The sequence below is a fragment of the Aotus nancymaae genome, unplaced genomic scaffold (assembly GCF_030222135.1).
Source record: "Aotus nancymaae isolate 86718 unplaced genomic scaffold, 86718_ANA_hifiasm-v0.15.2.pri h1tg000049l, whole genome shotgun sequence".
Classification (NCBI taxonomy): Eukaryota; Metazoa; Chordata; class Mammalia; order Primates; family Aotidae; genus Aotus; species Aotus nancymaae.
The window spans coordinates 167,608-194,217 of record NW_026988463.1 but is presented as its reverse complement, the minus strand read 5'-3'; the positions used below and the strand labels follow the sequence as shown (position 1 = coordinate 194,217).

The following is a 26,610-nucleotide window of genomic DNA, read 5'->3' as shown; positions in this document are numbered from 1 at the left end:
AACCTGCTCCGAGGCTGCCGCGGGCCCTGACGCAGCCCGCGCGCGCTGAGGCTGGAGGTGCGGAGTTCTCGCGGTGGGCCCGGGCCACGTACTTGGCCCCGAGTGGGGAGGACGCCCACGCGGCCCCCACCTGCCACCCCTCTCGGGAGGGTCAGGCCGTACCCAGGTCAGTGCCCCGGTGGCGGAGGCCCCAAATCTGTCGGGGGTGGGACGGGGCGCGCCTGGATCTGGACACTGGGAGTGCGCCCTCGGCCTCTCCCAGGCCCCTGCCTTTCCTGGGGGAGGGACGGCGCCTTCCCCTCACTAGCGTCCAGCCCTCGAGAGACCACGGCAGGAAGACTGAGCCTTGGGGGGCTTTACTCAAACACGGGGACGGTCGCCTGGGGGTCCCGCGGCCACCCACCCATAGTTCATTGGTGCTCGGAAGCCAGCGCCGAGATCACGTGGCTCAGGAACTTGTCCAGCGACGCCTGCAGCGCGGGGCTGAAGTCTCCGGGGTAATGCCGGGCGAGGGTCACCAGCAGGCAGTGGCCGAGGAGCTGCAACGGGCGCGCGAGGCTCACTCGCCAGCCCCCGCCCCCGCCCCGCACGCCACCCGCATCTACCTCGCTGGGGCCCTCCCGGGGACAGGCGCCTAGCCAGGCCGCCGCTCACCTGGAAGCTGGCCGGGTCCACTCGCAGCTGGCGCGCGTGCAGGTGGCTCAGCGCGGACAGCGCGCGGGGTAGGTCGTCCAGGCGCTCCACCGCGAGGCTCAGTGCGTCCGCCACCTTCTGGCCGTGGGCTCTGACCTGGGCGGAGCCGGGGCTCAGGTCCAGGTGAGAGAAGTAGGTCTTCGTGGCAGGGAAGGCCAGGAAGGTCCTACGAGAGGAGCGGGCGTGAGGCGCGTCCGGGGAGCCTGGGGAGGAAGGGCCCCTGGAGGTGGGGAGGGGCGCCCAGCCTCGCTGCACCTCTCCAGGGCCTCTGTCGTATAGACGCCGACGTTGCTGCCCAGCTTCTTCCACAGGGCGCGCACCAGCGCCCGGTCCTCCGCGGACAGCACCATCCCCGCGCCCGAACCCGCCGCGCCTGCGCCAACCGGCAATGGGTTCCGCGGCCTCCAGGGGGCGCCGCGCCGCCCTGGGGTCCAGGGCCTTGTCCCCGTTCCGTGCGCGCTCAATCTCCGTCAGCGCTGACCGGGGCCCTCTGAATCGCCCTAAATCCAAGGCCCCCCATTTTAGGTGTTCACCATATGGAAAATAATATTTAGCAGCCTGGGCAACATAGGGAGGCCGCATATTTACAAAAAAAAATTTAAAGTAGCCGGGCATAGTGGAGCGTGCTTATTATATATATTAGAGAAATATATAATTATATATATAAATATATAATAATTATGATTTTTGGAGATGGAATCTCACTCTGTCGCCCGGGCTGGAGGGCAGTGACGTGGTTCCGGCTCACTGCAACCTCCGCCTCCCCGGTTCAAGCGATTCTCCTGCCTCAGCATCTGAGTAGCTGGGACTACAGGTGTATGGCACCACGCCCAGCTCATTTTGTATTTTTAGTAGAGACGGCGTTTCACCATCTTAGCCAGGCTGGTCTCAAACTCCCGACCTCAGGTGATCTGCCCGCCTTGACCTCCCGAGGTCCTGGGATTACGGGCGTGAGCCACTGCACCAGGCCATAGATATTACTACAACTCTGAATTTCGGCATGGATTTCGTACTGGAAATAAGTTTATTCTGCCTCTTGAATCTACTGTGACGCTGGCTGGAATCTATTTTCTCATTTATCATAAAATGAGGGTAACAATTTCTTCTCAGATTGTGAGAATTAAACGGATAACAACTGTCAGGTGCCTGACTCATAGCAGGTGTTTCTTCAGGGCAATGAACATTTGCTGAATGCCTGGGATGTAACCCAATAATAACGGTAAATACGTGCGCAGCGCTCACTCTGCTGTACCACCTTAGAGATTTCTGTTAAAAAAACATCGTGATAAAATCGACATAAATTGCCAGAATATTTACAATGTAATGCAACCATCACCACTATCTAGGTCAGAACTTTTTCATCATCCCAAACGCCAGTTTGTGCTCATTAAGGGTGTGTCCGGCTCGGGAGCCACGAATCTGCCTTGGTTCCTGTGGATTTGGCTGTAGTGGATGTCATGTATACATGGGGTCATGCAATATGTGGCCTTTTGTGTCTGGCTGCTTTCACCTGTCAAATATTTTGTTTGTTTGTTTTGAGACAGAGCCTCGCTATGTCACCAGGCTGGAGTGCAGTGGCGTGATCTCGGCTCACTGCAACCTCTGCCTCCCGGGTTCAAGCGATTCTCCTGCCTCAGCCTCCTGAGTAGCTGGGACTACAGGCGCCCGCCACCACGCCCGGCTCATTTTTGTGTTTTGGTAGAGACAGGCTTTCCCCGTGTTGGCTAGGCTGGTCTGGAACCCCTGACCTCAGGTAAGCCGCCTGCCTTGGCCTCCTAAAGTGCTGCACTTACAGGCATGAGGCACCCCACCCAGCCAATTTTTATAACTTTTTCTTAGGCTTAGTCAACTGAAGCAGGAGGAGTAGAGAAGGAAACAATAAATTGATAACTGGTTCTGATCAATTCGTTGTAAACACCTCTGTACTCCAACCAGCCCACTGATGTGCATTGGACATGTTCACACCTTTAGGTCAGACCTCCGTTCTTCCTGATGAAATAATGAAGACACCCTTTTCCTGGCAGTTCGTACTATACCCACAGGCTGTGGGAAGGGCATCACAAACGGAGGCAAAGGGCCTCCCACAGGTGTTCACCGATAGCGATTCGCGGGCTCAGGGAGGAAGAGGTGCTGTGATGCGTCCAGGCCAGGGCTTGCTGGCTGCCAGCTCAGAGAACCCAAAGTTCTTCCTCTGATACCCCAGGCACTGGGAGGCTGCTCAGCAGGGAGAAAACACACTGCAGGGAGGAGGGGACCTTCTAGCCAGGCCTCTGTGGACCGGACTCCCCTCTCTCCTCTTCACAGTCGCAATGGGACAGGCTCCCCAGCCTCAGGGGAGCTGAGTGGGTGCTGAGCTGGGCCCAGAGACAACCTCCTGACCTTGACAGCCCTAGGGCATGTGTCTGGAGTGTGAGCACCCTGGGGCGGCCTGGGGGTGAAAGGGGAACCCCCATGGAAGCGTCTGGGGTCTGCAGTTGCACCCCTCCCCCTGATTTTATCTAGACTGTGCCTGTATCTGGGAGGTTTTGCAGAGACTGGTGGGGACGATGGGGGATCAGTGCAGCCGTGCTGGAGTGGGACTTCCCTGACCTCCCCACCACCCATATCTGGGAGGACCCCTGGGAGACTAGCGGGGTCGCAGGGAGAAAGCCAGCCAGTTCCTGGCACAAGAGTGCCCTGAAAAGGAAAGATGGATAAATTCATAATTTCAGCAAACCTGCATCGAACCTGAAAGGCCTGGGGATAAAACTCAGGAAAGAGGAAATGTATCTTCAAAGCTCTCTAGGGCCCAGCGGCTTTCCAGTTTATCTCCCATGTACTTCGGGATGGCTCAACTTCCCTCCTTCTCTGCCCTCCTCCTGCCCCTGCCCTTTCCTGCCCATTCCAGATGCAGAGAGGTCCTAGGCATGTGTGTCCCAGACGGTGTCCACGCCCATCCCAGAACCTTTGCTGAGAGAAGAAACCCAGGCACACACAGGCTGCCACCCACTCAGACTTTATTCAAAGACCAGGGAGTGCAGGTGCAGGGAGGGGAGGAGGGCCCGGCCCGAGGACCAAGGGGCAAGGGGCATGGCGACCGAGGCTCCACCTTAACGGTATTTGGAGGTCAGCACGGTGCTCACAGAAGCCAGGAACTTGTCCAGGGAGGCGTGCACCGCAGGGGTGAAGTCGGCCGGGTGGTGGGCGGCCAGGGTCACCAGCAGGCAGTGACTCAGGAGCTGTGCAGAGACAAGGCTCAGAGGGGCCGCGGGCCCGCAGCCGCCGCCTGCACCACACCTCCCGCAACCCGCGGGATGCTCCGCCCTGCGAGGAAGGCGTGATCTCGCCCCTCGACCCAAATGGCTCCCGGCCTGCCACTCACCTTGAAGTTGACCGGGTCCACCCGAAGCTTGTGCGCGTGCAGGTCGCTCAGCGCGGACAGCGCGTTGGGCATGTCGTCCACATGCGCCACGGCGTTGGTCAGCGCGTCGGCCACCTTCTTGCCGTGGCCCTTGACCTGGGCAGAGCCGTGGCTCAGGTCGAAGTGGGGAAAGTAGGTCTTGGTGGTGGGGAAGGACAGGAACATCCTGCGGAGAGAGGCGGAGTAGGGGGTGGGGTTTGGGTCCGGCGCCAGGACGGTGGGGGGTGGCCGGTGGGTCGGAGCGGGGGAGGGAGCCTCACCTCTCCAGGGCCTCGGCACCATAGTCGCCAGCGTGGCTGCCGACCTTACCCCAGGCGGCCTTGACGTTGCTCTTGTCGGCAGGAGACAGCACCATGGTGGGTTCTTTCTGAGTCTGTGTGGACCAGAAGAGTGTCGGGCGGCCCGCGCGCCAGGGTTTATGCTCGGGGCGCGGGGACACGCCCGGCCGCGCGGCGCTCATTGGCTGGCGCGGAGCCCCGGGCGCGGCCTGGACGGCAGGGGAGTCCAGGGCAGGGCCTGCGCGGGGCGGTCGGCGGGCTTGGCCTCCCCTGGGGGCACTCGCGGGGCGGGGCGGGGCGGGGGCCAGGAGGTCTCCGCCTTCCACCCAACGCTCCACTCCCGCCCATCCCGCTGGCCCGAAGCAGGGCGGTGGCCGCGCTGGTGGGGCCAGCCCGTCGGAGTCGCGGGCTGTGGGCTCTTCCACCCCGGCGTTCAGCGCCGCCTTTTCCTTTCGGGAGCACGAGCGTCCCGAGTGAGGGAGAAAGTCAGCCCGCAGCCCTGCCCCGGCCTGACACGTGCTGGACGCGCGTCACCTCCGGCAGGGCCGGTGAACACACTCAGCGTCCTGGAGTGCGAGCGGGGAGGCTTCGCCCGATCCCAGCGGAGAGGGATGCGCGCACCCGGACGCCCCGGCCTGTGGGAACTCTAAAGAATGTCCCCGCAGAGCCCCTCCTGCTCTGCAGCCTCGCTTCCTCCAGCCCCCTTTCCCGCCGGCGATCGTCACTAGTGTGCTGAGTGACAGGCACCGGGAAGGAACACGTACCAGCCAGAACGCAAAAAGCACCGGGCTGGGGTGGGGGCGGCTCCAGATTCAAACTCCTTTACCCGGGGTTGTGGGAAGGGGCCGGGGGTACTGGGTGCTGGGTAAGTCCCGGCTCCCGGACTCACCGTGGGACCCAGAGCAGTTTGTGTGACGGACTCTTCCACCGGCCTAGAGGTCGTGGTTCACTATGACACCCCCAGCTCTCCGGTGCTATTTGGTGCAAGACTTGCTAGGTAAATAGGGGTTAAACAGATAAACAAAGCCACAGGCAGAACACGCCTTGAGCGTGCAGCCTCCTTTGGGAGGTAGGCATTCCTCTAATCATCAGGCAAGTACACACAGACAGAGGTGCAGACTTCATCACAGGTCCCGAGGAAGTCTGGACGGGTGAATGAGGCACTCAGGGGGACCAGGGTTAGTCTGAGGAGGTGGGCTTCCTGGAGGAGGTGAGACTTAAGGATATGTATTAGGCGGAGGAGGTGGAGGAGGGAGGAGGCTTGGCTCGCAGAGGGGAAGGACAGGAGAGAGAAGGTCCCTGTGGTTGCAGAATGGAGGTGGGGAGATGTGGGGGTGATGAGGCTGGCCAGCTCCTGTAGGGTGAGGAAGGAAGGTGTGGACTTGGAGGGAAAGGGTGAGAGGTGCAGGAGGCCACTGGGTGCATCCCTGCTCATGAAAAGCAATGGTTTTTGGGGGGATGGTGCTGAGGAGAAAACAGCCTGAGAAATCACTGATACATCATGTCTTGGGGGCATGATGGAAGACCTTGCTTTTCAGAGTGCGTCAGGTGGGCATCCTTCAGCCTGCCCCCTGCCCCGCCCCACTAGGACCCTTACTCAGGCCCTGCCCTGCGTGTCCAGGAGGAAGCCAGGGTAAGTTGCCTTGGGCAGAGAAGGAAGTATCTCTTCCAGCTTAGCAATGCTTACCCCCGTACATCTCATTTCCTTTCCCTGTCCGCCACCCTGTCCTGACTCTGCCCACAGCCTGAAGGGGAGAAAAGATAAGATATGCAGCTTTTTTTTTTTTTTTTTTTTGAGACAGCGTTTTGCTCTCGTAGTCCAGGCTGGAGTGCAATGGCACTATCTTGGCTCAATGCCACCTACGCCTCCTTGGTTCAAGCGATTCTCCTGACTCTGCCTCCAAAGTAGCTGGTATTACAGGCATGTGCCACCACCCCCGGCTAATTTTGTGTTTTTAGTACAGACAGGGTTTCTCCATGTTGGTCAGGCTGGTCTCGAACTCGAGACCTCAGGTGATCCATCCACCTCAGTCTCCCAAATGCTGGGATTACAGGCGTGAGTGACTGTACCTGGCTTTTTTGTTTGTTTGTTTGTTTGTTTGTTTGAGAGGTGGGGACTTAAAGACACCAAAGACCCCCCCACCTCAGGCCTGGGACAACCCCTTCTTCCTGCATTTTGCTGCAATGTCTCTGCTCCCTGAACCCTCTTAAGGCAAGATGTAGAGAATGTATCTCAGCCAATATCTCATACTCAGTATGGAAAGAGCTTTCACATGTTAATAAGGATAGACAAGTGACTATGAGGACAAATACAAAAGATCGTAACATCATAACCAGAAACATGGAAATAATCAATAAGGCTGGGCGAGGTGGCTCACGCCTGTAATCCCAGCTCTTAGGGAGGCTGATGCGGGCGGATCACCTGAGGTCAGGTGTTCGAGACCAACCTGGTCAACGTCATGAAATCCGATCTCTACTAAAAATACAAAAATTAAGGCTGGGTGCAGTGGCTCACGCCTGTAATCCCAACACTTTGGGAGGCTGAGGCGGGCGGATCACAAGGTCAGGAGTTAGCGACCACCCTGACCAACATGATGAAACCCCGTCTCTATTTAAAAACAAAAAAGTGTTTAAAAAATATAAAAATTAGCCAGGCGTGGTGGTGAGCACCTGTAGTCCCAGCTACTTGGGAGGCTGAGGCACGAGAATCCCTTGAACCTGGGAGGTGTTGGTTGCAGTGAACTAAGATTGCACCACTGCACTCCAGCCTGGGTGACAGTGCAAGACTGTCTCAAAACAAAACAAAACAAAACAAAACAAAATAAATGAACAATGAAATTTGTGGAATGGCACAGAGCGGAATGGACTGGCTGAAAGGGGTGTAGAGGAGACAGTTCGCTGAGGATAGGAAGTTGCACACAGGTGTCTACAGTATGATGCTATTTTTTTCCAGAAAGAGGGCCTGCGGCAGTAGCTGTACACGTAGCTGTGCTCCTTCAGCACGGGATGGGGCCCGAGGCTCAGTCCCAAAGCCTTCAGTTTGGTGTCTTCTGGGGGTGGGTGTGAGGAGACAGGGAAAAGAGACTCTCTCTCCAACTTTAACACAAGAAACTGTGTGTGTGTGTGTGTGTGTGTGTGTGTGAAAGCATGGGTAGATTTTAGTTATTTTTTAAAGTGTTTCTCTGTGCTTAATTAACAATGCTCTTGGCGGTGTGACAGAGGAAGACTGGATGGTGGAGATGGGGAGGGAACTCCCCAGCAATTCAGAGCTGTCCATGTCCAGAAGAAAAGTGGTGACGGGCCCCTCTCCCCTTCCCCAAAGCTTGATGCAGTACTGTGAGTGTGGAGAGGGAGGCTTGCTCTGGGCAGGGGCTGGGCTGGGAGTGCTGGTCATGTTCCTAGTCTGGCTGAGAGCCCATGGGCTGTGCAACATCCTCGCATGGATTCCAGAACTTCAGCACCGCGGACAGGGACGTTTCCAGCCGTGGCTCACAGCACAGGAAGCAGAAGCGCTAGGAGATCCCAGAGGTCTCTGGACCTGAGGAGGTGGAGGGTGGGGCAGTGAGCTGGGGGCTCAGGGCTGGGCGCACAGTGAGCTCTGAATGCACCTTAGGAAGTGCAGGAGAAGCGCAGGAGCAAGGCCGCAAGGTGCCCTGCTGAAGAGTCTTCCCCAGCTGCAGGCCACAGGCTGTGAGCATCGCAGCCCCTTCCTCCTTCCCGGCTGACTGGGCTGCTCTCAGAGGGTTACCAGGACAGAGGAAGCGTGGGTGGGGCCTGCACCCTCACTCCAGCCGCCTACCCTCTGGCAGGAGAGGCTGGGAATGAGAGAAATGTTCTGGCACCTTCACCTGCAAGGGGAACAGCCTATTTTGCTAGTTTGTTCTGCTGGGTTTTGCTTTGGTGTACAGTGTTTGTTTAACTGAGTTCAATCAGGGAGGTTTCAAAGGAGGGCGGTAATGCTAGGACTCCCTGAGAGGAACCCTGGATGCCCCTGTCTCCTCCCCAGCTCCTGAGCCAGTGCCTGCAGGCCTGGCACCTTCCAGGGCAGCGGCTGGTTTATGCTTTCTCTGGAGCAGGCCCACCTCAGCTTCCCCTCCTGAATTCCCTGCCGTTCTCCCTCCCCAACCCGATGCAGCTGCAGAGGGGTCCTTGGTGTGAGACAGGAAAAAACACCCACGGCTGGCAGATTCAGGGACAGAGAGAATCCAGGCACACACAGGCTGCCGCCCACTCAGACTTTATTCAAAGACCAGGAAGGGCCGGTGCAGGGAGGGAAGGAGGGCCTGGCCCGAGGCCTAGAGGGCAGGAGGAACGGCGACCGAGCTTCCAGCTTAACGGTATTTGGAGGTCAGCACGGTGCTCACAGAAGCCAGGAACTTGTCCAGGGAGGCGTGCACCGCAGGGGTGAAGTCGGCCGGGTGGTGGGCGGCCAGGGTCACCAGCAGGCAGTGACTCAGGAGCTGTGCAGAGACAAGGCTCAGAGGGGCCGCGGGCCCGCAGCCACCGCCTGCGCCACACCTCCCGCAACCCGCGGGATGCTCCGCCCTGCGAGGAAGGCGTGATCTCGCCCCTCGACCCGCCCCTCACCTTGAAGTTGACCGGGTCCACCCGAAGCTTGTGCGCGTGCAGGTCGCTCAGCGCGGACAGCGCGTTGGGCATGTCGTCCACATGCGCCACGGCGTTGGTCAGCGCGTCGGCCACCTTCTTGCCGTGGCCCTTGACCTGGGCAGAGCCGTGGCTCAGGTCGAAGTGGGGAAAGTAGGTCTTAGTGGTGGGGAAGGACAGGAACATCCTGCGGAGAGAGGCGGAGTAGGGGGTGGGGTTTGGGTCCGGCTCCAGGACGGTGGGGGGTGGCCGGTGGGTCGGAGCGGGGGAGGGAGCCTCACCTCTCCAGGGCCTCGGCACCATAGTCGCCAGCGTGGCTGCCGACCTTACCCCAGGCGGCCTTGACGTTGCTCTTGTCGGCAGGAGACAGCACCATGGTGGGTTCTTTCTGAGTCTGTGTGGACCAGAAGAGTGTCGGGCGGCCCGCGCGCCAGGGTTTATGCTCGGGGCGCGGGGACACGCCCGGCCGCGCGGCGCTCATTGGCTGGCGCGGAGCCCCGGGCGCGGCCTGGACGGCAGGGGAGTCCAGGGCAGGGCCTGCGGAGCGGGCGGCGACCTCCCCTGGGGGCGCTCGCAAGGCGGGGCGGGGACCAGGAGGTCTCCGCCTTCCACCCAACGCTCCACTCCCGCCCATCGCTCCACTCCCGCCCATCCCGCTGGCCCGAAGCAGGGCGGTGGCCGCGCTGGTGGGGCCAGCCCGTCGGAGTCGCGCGCTGTGGGCTCCTCCACCCCGGCGTTCAGCGCCGCCTTTTCCTTTCGGGAGCACGAGCGTCCCGAGTGAGGGAGAAAGTCAGCCCGCAGCCCTGCCCCGGCCTGACGCGCGCTGGACGCGCGTCACCTCCGGCAGGGCCGGTGAACACACTCAGCGTCCTGGAGTGCGAGCGGGGAGGCTTCGCCCGATCCCAGCGGAGAGGGATGCGCGCACCCGGACGCCCCGGCCTGTGGGAACTCTAAAGAATGTCCCCGCAGAGCCCCTCCTGCTCTGCAGCCTCGCTTCCTCCAGCCCCCTTTCCCGCCGGCGATCGTCACTAGTGTGCTGAGTGACAGGCACCGGGAAGGAACACGTACCAGCCAGAACGCAAAAAGCACCGGGCTGGGGTGGGGGCGGCTCCAGATTCAAACTCCTTTACCCGGGGTTGTGGGAAGGGGCCGGGGGTACTGGGTGCTGGGTAAGTCCCGGCTCCCGGACTCACCGTGGGACCCAGAGCAGTTTGTGTGACGGACTCTTCCACCGGCCTAGAGGTCGTGGTTCACTATGACACCCCCAGCTCTCCGGTGCTATTTGGTGCAAGACTTGCTAGGTAAATAGGGGTTAAACAGATAAACAAAGCCACAGGCAGAACACGCCTTGAGCGTGCAGCCTCCTTTGGGAGGTAGGCATTCCTCTAACCATCAGGCACGTACACACAGACAGAGGTGCAGACTTCATCACAGGTCCCGAGGAAGTCTGGACGGGTGAATGAGGCACTCAGGCAGGGGGACCAGGGTTAGTCTGAGGAGGTGGGCTTCCTGGAGGAGGTGAGACTTAAGGATATGTATTAGGCGGAGGAGGTGGAGGAGGGAGGAGGCTTGGCTCGCAGAGGGGAAGGACAGGAGAGAGAAGGTCCCTGTGGTTGCAGAATGGAGGTGGGGAGATGTGGGGGTGATGAGGCTGGCCAGCTCCTGTAGGGTGAGGAAGGAGGGTGTGGACTTGGAGGGAAAGGGTGAGAGGTGCAGGAGGCCACTGGGTGCATCCCTGCTCATGAAAAGCAATGGTTTGGCCTGGTGTGGTGGCTCACGCCTGTAATCCCAGCAGTTTGGGAGGCCAAGGCGGGAGGATCACCTGAGATCGGGAGTTTGAGACCAGCCTGAGTAACATGTAGAAACCCTGTCTCTACTAAAAATACAAAATTATCCGGGCATGGTGGTGCATGCCTGTAGTCCCAGTTACTTGGGAGACTGAGGGAGGAGAATCTCTTGAACCTGGGAGGTGGAGGTTGTAGTGAGCCAAGGTGGAGTCATTGCATTCCAGCCTGGGCAACAGAGCAAGACTCCGTCTCAAAAAAAAAAAAAAAAGGAAAGAAAGAAAAGAACTATTGGCCAGGCTGGTGTTGAATGCTTGACCTCCTGATCTGCCCACCTTGGCCTCCCAAGTGCTGGGATTACCAGCATGAATCACCGAGCCTGGCACCAGTTTATTTTTTAAGTGTTTTTCTATGCCCAGAGCATAGTAACACTCTGAGAGCAGCCCAGTCACTTGGGAAGGAGGAAGGGGCTGGGTGCTCTTGGCTCTATGGTAGAGGAAGACTGAATGGTGGAGATGGGAAGGGAACTCCCCAGCAATTCAGAGCTGTCCATGTCCAGAAGAAAAGTGGTGACGGGCCCCTCTCCCCTTCCCCAAAGTTTGATGCAGTACTGTGAGTGTGGAGAGGGAGGCTTGCTCTGGGCAGGGGCTGGGCTGGGAGTGCTGGTCATGTTCCTAGTCTGGCTGAGAGCCCATGGGCTGTGCAACATCCTCGCATGGATTCCAGAACTTCAGCACCGCGGACAGGGACGTTTCCAGCCGTGGCTCACAGCACAGGAAGCAGAAGCGCTAGGAGATCCCAGAGGTCTCTGGACCTGAGGAGGTGGAGGGTGGGGCAGTGAGCTGGGGGCTCAGGGCTGGGCGCACAGTGAGCTCTGAATGCACCTTAGGAAGTGCAGGAGAAGCGCAGGAGCAAGGCCGCAAGGTGCCCTGCTGAAGAGTCTTCCCCAGCTGCAGGCCACAGGCTGTGAGCATCGCAACCCCTTCCTCCTTCCCGGCTGACTGGGCTGCTCTCAGAGGGTTACCAGGACAGAGGAAGCGTGGGTGGGGCCTGCACCCTCACTCCAGCTGCCTACCCTCTGGCAGGAGGGGGTGGGGATGAGAGAAATGTTCTAGCACCTTCACCTGCAAGGGGAACAGCCTATTTTGCTAGTTTGTTCTGCTGGGTTTTGCTTTGGTGTACAGTGTTTGTTTAACTGGATTCAATCAGGGAGGTTTCAAAGGAGGGCGGTAATGCTAGGACTCCCTGAGAGGAACCCTGGATGCCCCGTCTCCTCCCCAGCTCCTGAGCCAGTGCCTGCAGGCCTGGCACCTTCCAGGGCAGGGGCTCGTTTATGCTTTCTCTGGAGCAGGCCCACCTCAGCTTCCCAAACAAAACAAAACAACACAAAAACCCAGTTGGGGATGTGGATAACACGGGGTCAAGTTCCCCAAACTACCAGGCTGGCGTTCCCAGGCTGTGCAGGGTAATAGGTCCCTGACACTGACTGCTGGGAGGGAGTTTGGCTGACTCACAGTCCGGGCTCAGCTTCCAGCATCTCTCTTCAGATCTAGGCACTGACCACCAGGTTGGACCTGGGTACCAGGCCTGGTGCAGTGCTCCCCACATAGAACCAGGATTGCCAACCCAGAGCCAAACCCATTCAGTATGTGGGCACCTCCAGGGTCCCACTCTTTCCTCAGCCCTAGTCCTTTGTCTGAAAAGCCTGGGGTGGAGCCCTAAGATTACCTTCTCCGTCCTGGGGAGGGGGAAGAGGGAACCTGGGGAAAGAGTTCCTTAGCCTGGGCACCTGCAGAGACTTAGACCAGGCAGCTGGGACTGGGTGGAGGGGTGGGGTGGCAATGAGCCTGCAGGCACCCACCCTGTGTTATGATTTCAAAAACTGTTTCAAAAATCTCGTGAGTTGGGCGTTGTTTTTCTGTTTTGTGGGTGAAGGCCAGAGAGCTCTGGGACACGCCCAGGGTTGCACAGCTTGTCAATGAGAAGGCTGCAAACCTAAACCTGCTCTGTCTGCCAAATTGTGGCCACTGGGGACTTCCTCTCCACCTCACCCCTATGGCTGGAGGGTCACTGCAAGTCCTAACCAGCCTCGCACAGGTTTGCAGCCAAGGAAGTGTCCTTGGGGGAAGGGAAGGGAAAGGAACAGTGAGGTCTACGGAGCCCTCTGCTGGGGCAAACTCTGGTTGGCCCTAATTAGGCCGCACATTTGGCTCTGGGACCTCAGTTTCTGCACCTCTCTGCAAAAGGGGCCAGGATTAGCATCTGCAAGTCCCAGCAGGAAGTGGGGATGGAGAGAGAATGCATGAATGAATGAATCAATGAATGTATGAATGGGGAAGTGCTTTGGGAACAGTATGGTGGGAAGCCGGATTCTAGCGTTGAAATCGAAGACCCTCTCCCACCTGGCCCCTCCCACATACATCACAATGTTCCCTCTGCCCCACTGCACTCCCGCCATGGGAGGACAAACTTCTGCGTGGTGATGTTGGGGGTGGGTGGCATTTGAGAGTTCTAGGAGGCTCCTGTAGGTCCTTGAGCTTCTCTGCCCAGCATCAGTGACCTCACTTTACCAGCTCCCCAGAGACCACACAGGCATGGCCAGATGTTTGGGACGTTTGTTTATTGACAGGCACAGACCAAGGCTTGCGCCGCACAGGACTCAGCGGTACTTTTCGGTCAACACCACGGCCACACCAGTCAGGAACTTGTCCCACGCCGCCTGCATTTCCACGGTGTACTCGTCCTGCAGGTGGGAGGCCAGCACGACCTGGAAACACTGGATTAGCAGCTGCAGGAAAAGGGGCCAGTGAGACGGGATCTGTCCCTCCGGGACCCCCAGAGGCCCCCCACCCCCGGCTTCGCTCTGCACCATTGCCCCGGCCCGAGAGGGCTCACCGGAAAGTTGGCTGGGTCCACGCGCAGCACGAGCGCGTGCAGGTCCGCCAGCGGGCTCAGCGCGGCGCGCAGGTTGTCCATGTGCTGCACCGCTGCGCCCACCGCTGCCAGCATGCGCTGCCCGTGGCTCAGCAGCTGCGCCGCGTCCTGGCAGGCACTCAGGTGCGGGAAGTAGCCCTTGGTGCTGGGGTACACTGTGAAGAGCCTGCAGGAGCAGGTCGGTGACCGGGGAGGACGACTGCGTGGGGTGTCAAGAGCGCCTGCACCGCCCAGAGCCTCAGGGATCCTCACCCGAGGGACCTTAGATGGGCTTGGGGGCCCACGTGCCCAACACCCTCATCTCCACCTTCCTGAGCTCCCGGGGACCCCGTCTCTACCCACCTGAGGAGCAGCTCCGCCCCAAATTGAGCCTCGTGGCCCGCGATCAGGTCCCAGACCTGCGCGATTTGGGCGCGCTCCTGGGCGCTGAGCATGGCGCCGCCTGACTTTCTCTGGGGGCCGCGCCCGCCGCCCTGACATCCTTATACGGCCTTCAGGCACCCCGCCCGTCCTTATCGGCCCGAGCGCGGCGGGAACGCGGGGACCCTGGGCCCGTGCCGAGGAACGTAGCCAGCCTGGGTTTCTGCCGACGTGGAGGCCTCGACCTCCTGGATCCCAAGGTTTCTGGCACTGACCCACGCTGCTGTGCATGCGCACCTTTACTGCAGACTTTAGGGGCGTCTGTAATTACTCCCCTCGGGCAAAGTTACTGCTATGCCAGGAGGGCCCCCGAGAGAGAACACGGGGCTGTAAACGCCCCATTCTCTTAGGAGTCGGGGAGGGAGGGGCCAGCCTCAGGGACCCCCGCAGCTGCCAGAGTCCCGGGATTGGGGCATCAGGCTTTGTGGAAAAGTTCCCTGAGTTCCCACGCGCTCCCGAGACGCTAAGTGAAGTGCCAATCTCTCGGCGATTTGGGAAGCCGGGAGACGCACAAACGCCCGTCTTACCCAAGAACCCCAGGAGACGCCGTGGGCCGGCCCGGGACTGCGCGACTCCTCCCGGGCTGCAGCTCCGGTGCTCCGGAGCGAGAACCTCCCCAAAGCAACCCCCCGCCCCAGATGACCTCCAGGCCGCGAAGACGGCGGGGACGACCGAGTTCCTGCGAAACCCCCGGACCCGTCACTCAGCTTCTCCCCTCCTTCCCTCCAAAACAGAACACACAGCCCAGATCGATCCTTCCTCATCCATTTATTGGAGTCAGGGGAGGAACTGCAGGAGGGTGAAGGGCAGGGGAGGGGCCGCCGCCGGTCCTGGGGGCCGCGGAGGCGGCGCTCAGCGGTACTTCTCGGTCAGGACAGAGGATACAACCGACAGGAACTTGTCCCAGGCGGCGTGGGCCTCGGCCGTGAAGTCGGAGGGGAAGCGCGCGGCCAGGGTGACCAGCAGGCAGTGGGACAGGAGCTGGGGACGGGGCCGCTCGGTGAGGGGCGGGGCCTGGCGCGGGCCTCGGCCCACAACCACGCACCCCGGGACTCCCGCCCCGCACGGCCTCCCCCTGCTCAGACCCCCGCCCCGCACCCCGCCTCCATCCCACCCCCCGCCGGGACCCCCGCCCCGCCCCGCCCCGCACCCCGCCCCGCGCACCTTGAAGTTGACCGGGTCCACGCGCAGCACATAGGCGTGCAGCTCGCTCAGCTTGGACAGGGCGGCGCCGATGCTGTCGATGCTCTTCACCGCGTCGCCCACGGCGGCCACCACCTTGGAGCCGTGCGCGCGCAGCTGCGCCGACCCCGGGTGCAGGTCGAAGTGCGGGAAGTAGGTCTTGGTCTGCGGGTAGCTGAGGAAGAGCCTGGCGCGCGGGGCGGGTGCCGTGAGCTCCCGGCGGCGCCGCCTCCCGCCACGGCCCACGCGCCCTGCGGCCCTCTCCGAGCTCCGGGACGCGAAGGCGACTCCGCGGCAGGCCCCGGCCGCTCCTCGCGGTGCCCGCGTGCCCAGGCGGCTGCCCCTCCCAGGCTGCCCTGAACTGGAGGCCCCGAAGCCTCTGAGGCTCCCGGCTGGTCGCTGCTTCCCACGGGTTCTGTGCGGCCTGGTCCCCAGATCCACCGCCCTCCGCCTGGTGGGGCTCCCAGCGCTCCACCCTCTCCTCTGGCCACTGGGCCTCCTTCCCAGCCCTGGGCCGGGTCACCCACCACCTCTTCTGCAGGCTCCTGACCTCCCAGCAGTGTAAGCTCCCTGGCCCCTCCCAGGGGTTCGGATGCTGGGACTTTAGAGGCTGTACCTACAGTGAGGTTTTTCACCCTCGGCTCTTCAGATCTTAGGCCTGTGCCGCCCAGGCCTCAGCTAGCGCAGATGCCTGTGAAGTTCCTAATCGTACCCTCTTCACCCTGCCCGCCTCACTGAGAGGGAAGGCTATCTGTCCCACTGTCCCCTCCCCAGTGTCCCCTCCCCAGTGTCCGTTCCTCACTGTCCCCTCCGCACTATTCCCTCCCCATGCCCCCCCCACGGTCCCCTCCTCACTGTCCCACTCACAGGCCTGGCCTCCCTCTCGGTCCCTCTGGCAGTCCCGTGTGACACTCACCTCTCCAGAGTCTCGGTGCCTATGGTGTCGGCCTGCGTGGAGATCTTGGCCCACATGGACACAATGATGGTCCTCTCAGTCTTGGTCAGAGACATGGCGGCAGGGTGGGTGGCTGCAGTGCAGTTGGGCCTGCTCCGGACTGGCCTTGGTGGTGCTCAGCCCCCGGGCCCCCTTATATACAGGGAGCTGGGCCCAGCCAGGCTGTGGCCATTGGTCAAGTGAGGGGAGGGGGCTGCAGGGGTGGGGTTTCTTATCAGATGGAGTAACAAAGGGGCCCTCAGGGCTCGGTGGGAATGGGGTTTGGGGGCTATCACTCCTGCTCCTCTCCTGTGGCCTTAGAGGGGGTGTTGGGCAGAGTCTGACCAGACTCTGGGAGAGATAGGGGCCCCACCCTCCCAGGAGGTCACTCCTGCGTTTGCAGTCCAGTCCTGCACCGTCCTTATCCATTTCAAAATCACCACGTGAGGGAGAGCAGAGGAGCAGGGCTCAGCAAGCAGCCTCCTGGGAACGCGCCTGCGGTCTGCTAACATCGTCCTCAAGCAGCCCTGCCCAGCCACATGGCAGTCCGTCCCCTTCCCCTCTGTCTCTGTGATTTTTGGGTTTCTTCCAAGAAATCAAGAGTTCCGTCCACCTGGCCCTGAGGGGAGATGTACTGAGTCTATCCCCTGACCAGCAGGAGGAGGCAGCAGGTCCAGGGGGAAAGTCGAATGCATCTAATATCATGTGCAATATTGCTTTCCATATTACTTATTGTAATGAGGCAAGTATTCCTATTAATTTTTTTTGAGATGGAATCTTGCTTTGTTGCCCAGGCTGGAGTGCAGTGGCACAATCTCAGCTCACTGAAACCTCTGACTCCCTGTTTCAAGCCATTCTTCCACCTCAGCTTCCTGAGTAGCTGGGATTACATTGCCTGCCACTGTACCCGGCTATTTTTTGTATTTTTAGTAGAGACAGGGTTTCATCATCTTGGCCAGGCTGGTCTTGAACTTCTGACCTCGTGATCCACCTGCCTCAGCCTCCCAAAGTGCTGGGATTACAGGCATGAACCACCACATCCAGCCAGCAAAAGTTTTAATGAAGTCCAGTTTATCAAAAAATGTTAAATGAATCTTACTTAGTACCATGCCTAGGAACTCTCTGCCTAAACATAGAACTCAAAGATTTTGACCTATGTTTTCTCCTAAAGTTGTGTAGTTTATGTGTACATTGAGCTATACAATGCATTTTGAGATGACGTTTGCCTAAGGTGTGAAGGGCAGGTCCAGGTTCTTCTTTGCTTGTGTTTTTGCCTATGGATGTCCAATTGCTCTAGTACTGTTTGTTGAAAAGGCTATACGCTTTCTATTCAGTTGGCTTCTCACACTTATTATTAAAAAATGAGTGGGGCATAGGTTTGTGGGTCAATTTCCAGACTCTGTTCTGTTTCATTGATCTATGTGTCTATCTTTACCACAACCACACTGTCTTGATTAGTATAGCTCTATGATGTTTTTTTCTTTCTTTTTCTTTTTTTTTTTTTTTGAGACGGAGTTTCGCTCTTGTTACCCAGGCTGGAGTGCAATGGCGCCATCTCGGCTCACCGCAACCTCCGCCTCCTGGGTTCAGGCAATTCTCCTGCCTCAGCCTCCTGAGTAGCTGGGATTACAGGCACGCGCCACCATGCCCAGCTAATTTTTTGTATTTTTAGTAGAGATGGGGTTTCACCATGTTGACCAGGATGGTCTCGATCTCTTGACCTCGTGATCCACCCGCCTCGGCCTCCCAAAGTGCTGGGATTACAGGCGTGAGCCACCGCGCCCGGCCCATGATTTTTTTCCCTCTTTTTATTTATTTATTTATTTTGATCTGGAGTCTCACTCTGTTGCCCAGGCTAGAGTGCAGCGGCGTGATCTCAGTTGACTGCAACCTCGGTCTCCCGGTTTCAAGAGATTCTCCTGCCTCAGCCTCCTGAGTAGCTGGGACTACAGGCACGCACCACCATGCCCAGCTAATTCTTTTGTATTTTTAGTAGAGATGGGGTTTCACCATGTTGGCCAGGCTGGTCTCTAACGTCTGACCACATGATCTGCCCACCTCAGCCTCCCAAAGTGCTGAGATTACAGATGTGAGCCACTGCACCCAGCCTCTTTTTAATTTTTAATGACCAAAACAAAGCATCTAAAACCACAGCTTCTGGAAGAACCGCTTGTTCTTGCGGGTCTTGTATAGCTCTTCAAGCTCGACCTTGGCCTCCGCCCCGCGTTTAGAAGCAGGGTCTCTGAAGATATCCTTCCTGACAACAGTTTTGTCCAAGGGGATATCCACAGAGTACCTTATGGGCATTAGGCGGCTGTAGTTATAAACTATCACAAAAGACTTGATCTGTGACTGTGATGTCTTAAAATTGAATAATGTCCCACAGAACGAGAGAAAAATAGTTGCAAATCAGATATCTGATAGGGACGTTGTCCAAAATATCTTTTTTTAAAAATTCATTATTATTATTTTTTAAACACAGGGTCTTGCTCTGTCACTCAGGCTGGAGTGCAGTGGCACAATCTCAGCTCACTGGAACCTCCGCCTCCCAGGTTCAAGCGATTCTACTGCCTCAGCCTCCTGAGTAGCTGGGACCACAGTTGTGATGCCACCACACCTGGCTATTTTTTTTGTATTTTTAGTAGAGACAGGGTTTTGCCTTGTTGGCCAGCCTGGTGTTGAACTCCTGACCTCAAGTGATCCACCCACTTATTAGAGACAGGGTCTTGGCCTGTCACCCAGGCTGGAGTTAGGGTGAGATCCTAGCTCACTGCAGTCTCAAACTCCTTAGTTCAACTGATGCTCCCACCTCAGCCTTCCAAGAAACTGGGACTATAGGCACACACTATGCCTGGCTAATTTTTTTTTTCTTTTTTTTTAAATAGAGACAGAGTCTTGCTCTGGCACCCAGGCTGGAGTGTAACAGTGCTATCTCGGCTCACAGCAATCTCTGCCTCCTGGGTTCAAGCGATCCTCATGCCTTAGCCTCCCAAGCAGGTGGGATTACAGGCATTCATCACCCCTCCTGGCTAATTTTGTATTGTTAGTAGAGACAAGGTTTCTCCATGTTGGTCAGGCTGGTCACAAACTCCCGACCTCAGATGATCCGCCTGCCTTGGCCTCCCAAAGTGCTAGGATTACAAGCGTGAGCCACAGTGCCTAGCCCGAATTGTACACTTTAAATGGATGAACTGTATGATATGTGAATTTTATCTCAATAGAGCTGTTAAAAGTTAACAAATATGATTCCTCTCTGTTTATTCTTCCTTTTCAAAATTTCTTTGGCTATTCTAATTTCTTCACCTTCTGTATGAATTTTAGTGCAGCTAAAGAGTCATCTGCACAAAATCCTGCTGGAATTTTGATGCAATCAAAGGCAAATGTTCTCTGTAAGGAGAGGTCTGTGTTTTGTTTTCCCTGTTATGAGAGCTTTGACCACAGGCATTTTTTTTTCCTTTTTCTTTTTTTTCTTTCTCTTTTTAATGGAGTCTGACTCTGTTGCCCAGGTTGGAGTGCAGTGGCACAATCTCAGCTCACTGCAACCTCTGCCTCCTGGGTTCAAGCGATTCTCCTGTCTCAACCTCCTGAGTAGCTGGGATCACAGGCACATGCCACCATGCCCAGCTAATTTTTTTATTTTTTGTAGAGATGGTGTTTCACCATGATGCTCAGGCTTGTCCCGAACTCCTGGGCTCAAGTGATCCTCCTGCCTTGGTCTCCCAAAGTGCTTGGATTACAGGTGTGAGCCACTGTATGAAATGTGATTTTTTATTTATTGATGAGACAGAGTCTGCTCTGTCACCCAGGCTGGAGTGCAGTGGCGTGATCTTGGCTCACTGCAACCTCTGCCTCCCAGGTTCAAGTGATTCTCCTGCCTCAGCCTCCTGAGTAGCTGGGACTACAGGCACATACCACCACGCCCGGCTAATTTTTGTATTTTTAGTAGAGATGAGGTTTCACCATGTTGGTCAGGCTGGTCTGGAACTCCTGACCTCGTGATCTGCCCACGTTGGCCTCCCAAAGTGGTGGGATTACAAGCGTGAGCCACTGTGCTGGGCTGCCACGTGTGTTTTCTTTTTTTCTTTGAGACAGAGTTTCGTTCTTGTCCAGGCTGGACTGCAGTGGTGTGATCTTTGCTCACCGCAACCTCTGCCTTCCAGGTTCAAGCCATTCTCCTGCCTCAGCCTCCAAGTAGCTGGGATTACAGGTGCATGCCACCACACCTGGCTAATTTTGTATTTTTAGTAGAGACAGGGTTTCTCCATGTTGGTCAGGCTGGTCTCGAACTCCCGACCTCAGGTGATCCACCTGCCTCGGCCTCCCAAAGTGCTGGGATTACGGGCATGAGCCACTGCGCCTGGCCATGTATTTTCAACTTTAGTAAATAATCCCAAACTGTTTTTCAGAATGATTAACCAACTTATGTTTTCCCTAGTGGTGTGTGAGCATTCTTGCTCCATACCCTTCTAAACTTTTGATGTCGTCGGCGTAGTGCTCCATTTTCTGTTGCTCATAACAGCATACCTGAGACCGTGGGATGTATTTTTAAAAAGAGCTTATTTCCTACAGTTATGAAGGCTGAGAAGTTCCAAGTCAAGGGTCATGTTTGGTGAGAGCCTTCTTGCCAGTGGGGACCCCGTGTGGGGTCCCAAAGTGGCAGAGTATTAATCACATGTGGTGGGGCTGAGCGTGCTCATGGGCCGGCTCAGGTCTCTATTCTCATAAAGCCACCAGGCCCACTGCCATGACAACTCATTAATCCACTCGTGAGGGCAGGACCCTCACCATCCAATCTACTTAGCCCAAAGGCCCCACCTTTCAATGCTGCCACACTGGAGATTAAGTTTCAGCAAGACAAACTTTCGAACCATAGCAGTCAAACTCCTGGTCTTCTTATGTTTTTGCCTTTTTGACGGGTGTGTGATTTTTGGTAAGCGTGTAGTGGTTTCTCGTATGGTCTTAATTTACATTTTCCTGATAATTAGTGAGGTCGAGTCCATATTCACTGGCCATTTGGGTTCCCTCGTGTATCTCAGTCATGGCCACTTTCCCACTGTGTTGCCAGTCACTGATTTGTAGAAATTTCGAAAACATTCTGGATAGAATCCCTTTGTCAGGGCCAGGCACCGTGGCTCACTGCTGTAATCCCAGCACTTTGGGAGGCCGAGGCGGGAGTATCACGAGGTCAAGAGATCGAGACTGTCCTGGCCAACTTGGTGAAACGCCGTATCTACTAAAAATACAAAAATTAGCCTGGTGTGGCTGCGGGCACCTGTAATCCTATAGGCTGAGACAGGAGAATCGCTTGAACCCGGGAGGCGGAGGTTGCAGTGAGCCGAGATTGCGCCACTGCACTCCAGCCTGGGCAACAGTGTGAAACTCTATCTCCAAAAAAAAAAAAAGAATTTGTCAGTTTGATGTGTTACATCGTCCCCAACTCTGCATCTTAATGATATTTTAGTTAAACAAAAGTTTATAATTTTAATGCAGTCAAACTAGTGACGTTAAAAATACAATTAAAAAATGTTATGCCCTTCCATTCCCAATAGCCAAACGGTGGAAACAACCCACATGCCCATCATTGGATGAATAGATAAGGAACTTGTGATATTTCCATACAATGAACTATTATTCAGCCATAAACATGAAGTACTGACATGTGACAACATGGATGAGCATTTAACCACCGTACTAAGTGAGAGAAGTCAAACACAAGAGGCTGAGTGCTGTATGGAAACCGGGGTGCTTTTTGGGTATGGTGGCTCATGCCTGTAATCCCAGCACTTTGGGAGGCCAACGTGGGTGGATCACAAGGTCAGGAATTCAAGACTAGCCTGGGCAAGATAGCAAAACCCCGTCTCTACTAGAAATACAAAAATTAGCCAGGCGTCGTGGCAGACGCCTGTTATCCCGGCTACTCAGGAGGCTGAGGTAGGAGGATCACTTGAACTCGGGTGGCAGAGGTTGCAGTGAGCTGAGATCTTGCCACTGGAAGCCTGGGTGATAGAGTGAGACTCCGACTAAAATAAATAAATAAATATTGTGGGGTTTAGATAAGCCATTTTTATGAAATGTCCAGAATGGGCACATCCCGACAGATAGACCATGATGTTAGGGCCGGAAGTGACTGACGGCTTAGTGAGGAGGCGCTTCCTTCCAGGGCAATGAAAGTGTTCTTGAACTAGACAGCTGTGGTTGTTCCACAGCACTCTGAATGTGCTAAATGCCACTGAATTGCTCTCTTTAAAATGGTTATCTTTATGTTATGCAAATTTATTTCAAAGTGAAGAGAGTCTTCTAGACCACGTTTTTTTTTTTTGACACAGAGTCTTGCTCTGTCGCCAGGCGGGAGTGCAGTGGCGCAACGTCAGCTCACTGCAACCTCCACCTCCCAGGTTCAAGAGATTCTCCTGCCTCAGCCTCCCGAGTAGCTGGGACTACAGGCACGCACCACCACACCCAGCTAATTTTTGTATTTTTGGTAGAGACAGGGTTTCGCCATGTTGGCCAGGCTTGTCTGAAACTCCTGACCTCAAACGGTTCACTCACCTCAGCCTCCCAAAGTTCTGGGATTACAGGCGTGAGCCACTGTGTGTGGCCACTAGACCACATTTCTAAAAGGTTTACTGTGTGGTCTTCTTCGTTTGGCGACAGTCCACTTTGAATTGACTGTGTTGAGGGGAGTCTGTGTCTGGTCTGCTGACATTTATCGAGTGCTTTCTGAGTTCTGCACATGGCACCAACACTCTTCATTCTGGGTGCTTGACCCTGACAACCACCCTGTGAGGGAGAGTTTATTATCAGTAGTGGGTTTTTTGTTTTGTTTTGTTACGTTTTGTTTTGTGACAGGGTCTTCTTACTCTGTCCTCCAGGCTAGAGTGCAGTGTCACGATCTCAGCTCACTGCAGGCTCAGCTTCCCTACTTCCCTAGCTCCTGTGATCCTCCCACCTCAGCCTCCTGAGTAGCTGGATTATGGCACATGCCAATGTGCCTGGCTAATTTTTGCACTTTATTTTATTTTTTATTTTTTTGAGGCAGAGTCTTGCTCTGTCACCAAGGCTGAAGTGCAGTGGCATGATCTCGGCTCACTGCAACTTCCGCCTCCCGGGTTCCAGCAATTCTCCTGCCTCAGCCTCCCAAGTAGCTGGGATTACAGGCACGTGCCACCACACCCAGCTAATTTTTGTATTCTTAGTAGAGATGAGGTTTCACCATGTTGGTCAGGCTGGTCTTGAACTCCTGGGCTCGTGATCTGCCCGTCTCGGCCTCCCAAAGCGCTGGGATTACAGGCATGAGCCACAATGCCTGGCCAAAGTTTTGTATTTTTAGTAGAGACGGGTTCTTGCCCTGTGGCCCAGGCTGGTCTCAAACTCCTGAGCTCAAGAGATCCACCCACCTCAGCCTCCCAAAAAGCCTGGGATTACAGTTGTGAGCCACTGCACCTGGCCATCATTACCTTTGGAAAGATGAGGATACGGAAGTTCCAGGAGCTTATGAAACATGTCCTAGGCTTCCACGGAGCAGAAAAGAAGCACTGAGGGTTTGTGTGGGCTGGGAGGCCAGCTGGGGCTGGGGCTGGGGCGTGTGCCTTCCTGTCCCTGGGTCTTGGTTTGAGCCTGAGCGTGTGCAGTGTGTCTGGGATGCTGGTGCCCACTAGTCTCTGGCCTGTATTCCAAGCTTCAGGCATGTTCTGTGCCTGAGCAGCTGAGGCTGAACTCAAGAGGGTATCTGGCCACTTACATGCCACTGGACACTCAGCAGAATGCTGGGCTGGGCATCTGCAAACCCTCCCGTGACAGTGGACCTTCAGTGACCCTGGGCAGGCTAATTTGCCTTGTGAGTCCTAGTTTCACTGTTTTAATCTCTTCGATGGGGGTTAGACTAGCCCCCACCTCAGTGCTGGGAGGACGCTCAGGAACTTGCAACATGAATTTTAAATTATTTTTGTTACTACTGTGCATGAGTGGGTCTCCCTGCTGGGGTAGTAACACTCAGCTGAGAAGGTGGAGGTGGCAAGTCCCAGATAGATAGCGTCCGTGAACCCCACCCAGTCCTCCTGCATATGGTGGTGGCCCTATGAGGCCCAGACCAAGTGGCAGGACTGATAAGGCCTCCTGCCCTGCTAAGGGCAGGCCCAGGCTGGGAGGAAGGGTCAGGGGTTTCAGTTTCCAGAAATCTACTTACCATCAAAAAAGCAGGTTATGAAACAGTTATTTAATTTTAAATGAAGAGGACTTAGAGGTGTGCGGTCATATCACAGAAGAGTCTGCGGATGTCTCCTGCAGCACGTGGAGGTTGGCCCTGGCTCTTCATTGTCCAGGAGACACTGGGAAAGCTTATAGCTGGGACTCACTTAGGGACAATGTGCTCTGAGCCCTGTTACTGGTGAGGAAACTAAGGTCCAAAGCGGTGCCCACTGACCCTCAGGACAGGGTGTGACAGGGTGTCACAATGAAGTCTCATTCTACAACCACCCACGAAGTGCCAACATGGACTCTGAAGTGCTGCCCATGAGAGTGGGGCTGGGATGGAGTGCTGCTCTCTGGACAGCCCTGCCCCCAGCCCTGTGCAGGCAGGGACACACCCAGGACCTCCGTGGGCTGGGGGCATGGTGAGCTCCCTGTGCTTTTACCAGTTCCAGCACTCATTATTATTATTATTAGCAGCTTTATTTTTCTTCTTTTTTTAATAGAGATGGGGCATCACCATGTTGGCCAGGCTGGTCTCGAACTCCTGACCTCAGGTGATCCACCCATCTCGGCCTCCCAAAGTGCTGGGATTACAGGCGTGAGCCACCGCGCCCGGCCTGACTATGATGGTCTAAATAACAAACAAGGCGTGCCGGAGTTACTGGAGGGAGGCCCGTCTGGAGCCTCAAGGTTCTGCCTACTGGGACAGCAGCACGTTCAGGTCAGAAGAGGGAGGCCTGAGTCACAGTTCTGGTCCCTTCGTCTGGTGGCACACAGACTCCCAGTGTCCCTGTAAGGAGGCCTCCAGTACCGCCGGCAGCCATTTCCCTGGGTTCCCCCACCCCCATCTGTCCCATCTCACCCTTCCAGCCTCAAGCCCTGCTCCTGCACTCTCATCTCCATTCCAGAGGTACTCCTGGGACGTGTGGGAGAACTCACAAACCTTTTGATTGTACATAGAATCAAAACAGGCATGACTGGGGTAAAGGCTTGCAAAATCTGTAACAGAGGGAATCTATTCCTTAGAACACAGCCAAACCATCAAAGAACAGACAACCTACAAAGAAAACAAGAAGGCAGTTCTCAGACACTGCAAGTAATCAGGTGATGCAGCTCTCGCTCTCTGAATCACAGACACGCAACATAGAAGAAGATGTCATTTTTCGTTCTGGGAATTTCAGAAAAAAAATGTTATGCAGCCTGTGCAGGAAAATGCATCTGTTGGTAGTGCTGAGACATTTCAAATGCACGTACTCCACTCTGCTGAGTCTAATCCACAAATCTGTTCTGTCAAATACACATTTGTGTCAGTGTTCGTGCAAGAGGGCTACTCGGAACAGTGAAAATGCTCACCCCTCAGACAAGGGGCTAGGTTCTGATGCATTTAATATGCATGGGAAAGTTCTGGAAGCCGCTATAGAAGACCTTTACCTTTAGTCACTTCCTGGGTGAGCCTGGGATAGGGTGGGTGGGGTGATTTTTTTTTTTAAAACAACGTTATTGAGATATAATTGACATACCATAAAATTTATCCACTTGAAGTATACACCTCTATGTCTCTTAGTATATTCACGGAGCTGCGCAACCATTACCACAGTCAACTTTAGTAAATTTTCATCACTCGCCTTCAAAAAACCCATAGCCATTATCAATTGCTCCTTATTTCACCTCACCCCCTGGCAGCCCTAGGCAGCCACTAATCTTTCTGTCTCTATGGATTTGCCTATTCTGGGCATCTTACATAAATAGAATCATATATTAGCATGTCTTCAAGATTGATTCATGTGCCAGTACTTCATTCCATTTTATGGCTGAATAGCATTCCATCATATGAACTATAGCAGAGTTTATTCACCCCTTCATAAGTATACCCTCGCTTTGCTTCCATTTTGGGCTATTATGAATAGTATTACTAAGAACACACATGCTTTTATGTGGACATATGCTTTCTTTTCTTTTTTTTTTTTTTTTTCCTGAGATGGAGTCTCGCTCTGTCGCCCAGGCTGGAGTGCAGTGGCGCAATCTCAGCTCACTGCAACCTCCGCCTCCTGGGTTCAAGCGATTCTCCTGACTTGGCCTCCCAAGTAGCTGGGATCACAGGTGTGTGCCACCACACCCAGCTACTTTTGTGTATTTTTAGTAGAGACGGGGTTTCACCGTGTTAGCCAGGATGGTCTCCATCTCCTGACC

At 55.9% G+C, this 26,610-nt stretch overlaps 5 protein-coding genes across 6 annotated transcripts; all 5 read right to left on the bottom strand.

Annotated features, from left to right (window-relative positions):
- Window positions 1-340: 340 nt before the first annotated feature.
- On the bottom strand, window positions 341-1,067 carry HBQ1 (hemoglobin subunit theta 1). The gene is made up of 3 exons (XM_012468714.2): window positions 949-1,067; window positions 655-859; window positions 341-539 (listed from the first exon to the last, which is right to left on the bottom strand). Exons 1-3 carry the CDS (start codon window positions 1,041-1,043, stop codon window positions 411-413), a joined length of 429 nt encoding a protein of 142 aa, XP_012324137.1. The 5' UTR covers window positions 1,044-1,067; the 3' UTR covers window positions 341-410.
- Window positions 1,068-3,672: 2,605 nt separating this feature from the next.
- LOC135268998 (hemoglobin subunit alpha) lies at window positions 3,673-4,501 on the bottom strand. The gene is made up of 3 exons (XM_064362263.1): window positions 4,354-4,501; window positions 4,055-4,259; window positions 3,673-3,911 (listed from the first exon to the last, which is right to left on the bottom strand). The coding sequence occupies exons 1-3, from the start codon at window positions 4,446-4,448 to the stop codon at window positions 3,783-3,785; spliced, it is 429 nt and encodes a 142-aa protein (XP_064218333.1). The 5' UTR covers window positions 4,449-4,501; the 3' UTR covers window positions 3,673-3,782.
- Window positions 4,502-8,592: 4,091 nt separating this feature from the next.
- LOC105728358 (hemoglobin subunit alpha) lies at window positions 8,593-9,404 on the bottom strand. The gene is made up of 3 exons (XM_012468715.2): window positions 9,258-9,404; window positions 8,959-9,163; window positions 8,593-8,831 (listed from the first exon to the last, which is right to left on the bottom strand). The coding sequence occupies exons 1-3, from the start codon at window positions 9,350-9,352 to the stop codon at window positions 8,703-8,705; spliced, it is 429 nt and encodes a 142-aa protein (XP_012324138.1). The 5' UTR covers window positions 9,353-9,404; the 3' UTR covers window positions 8,593-8,702.
- Window positions 9,405-13,363: 3,959 nt separating this feature from the next.
- On the bottom strand, window positions 13,364-14,148 carry HBM (hemoglobin subunit mu). Of its 2 annotated transcripts, none has more exons than XM_012468717.2 (3): window positions 14,037-14,148; window positions 13,656-13,860; window positions 13,364-13,548 (listed from the first exon to the last, which is right to left on the bottom strand). In XM_012468717.2, the coding sequence occupies exons 1-3, from the start codon at window positions 14,126-14,128 to the stop codon at window positions 13,420-13,422; spliced, it is 426 nt and encodes a 141-aa protein (XP_012324140.1). In that variant the 5' UTR covers window positions 14,129-14,148; the 3' UTR covers window positions 13,364-13,419. The 2 variants fall into 2 exon arrangements, with proteins under 2 accessions (XP_012324140.1, XP_064218920.1); XM_064362850.1 differs by having other exon boundaries at window positions 13,656-13,893; window positions 14,037-14,142.
- Window positions 14,149-14,886: 738 nt separating this feature from the next.
- On the bottom strand, window positions 14,887-16,613 carry HBZ (hemoglobin subunit zeta). The gene is made up of 3 exons (XM_021675160.2): window positions 16,213-16,613; window positions 15,279-15,483; window positions 14,887-15,095 (listed from the first exon to the last, which is right to left on the bottom strand). The coding sequence occupies exons 1-3, from the start codon at window positions 16,305-16,307 to the stop codon at window positions 14,967-14,969; spliced, it is 429 nt and encodes a 142-aa protein (XP_021530835.1). The 5' UTR covers window positions 16,308-16,613; the 3' UTR covers window positions 14,887-14,966.
- Between the last annotated feature and the right edge of the window lie 9,997 nt (window positions 16,614-26,610).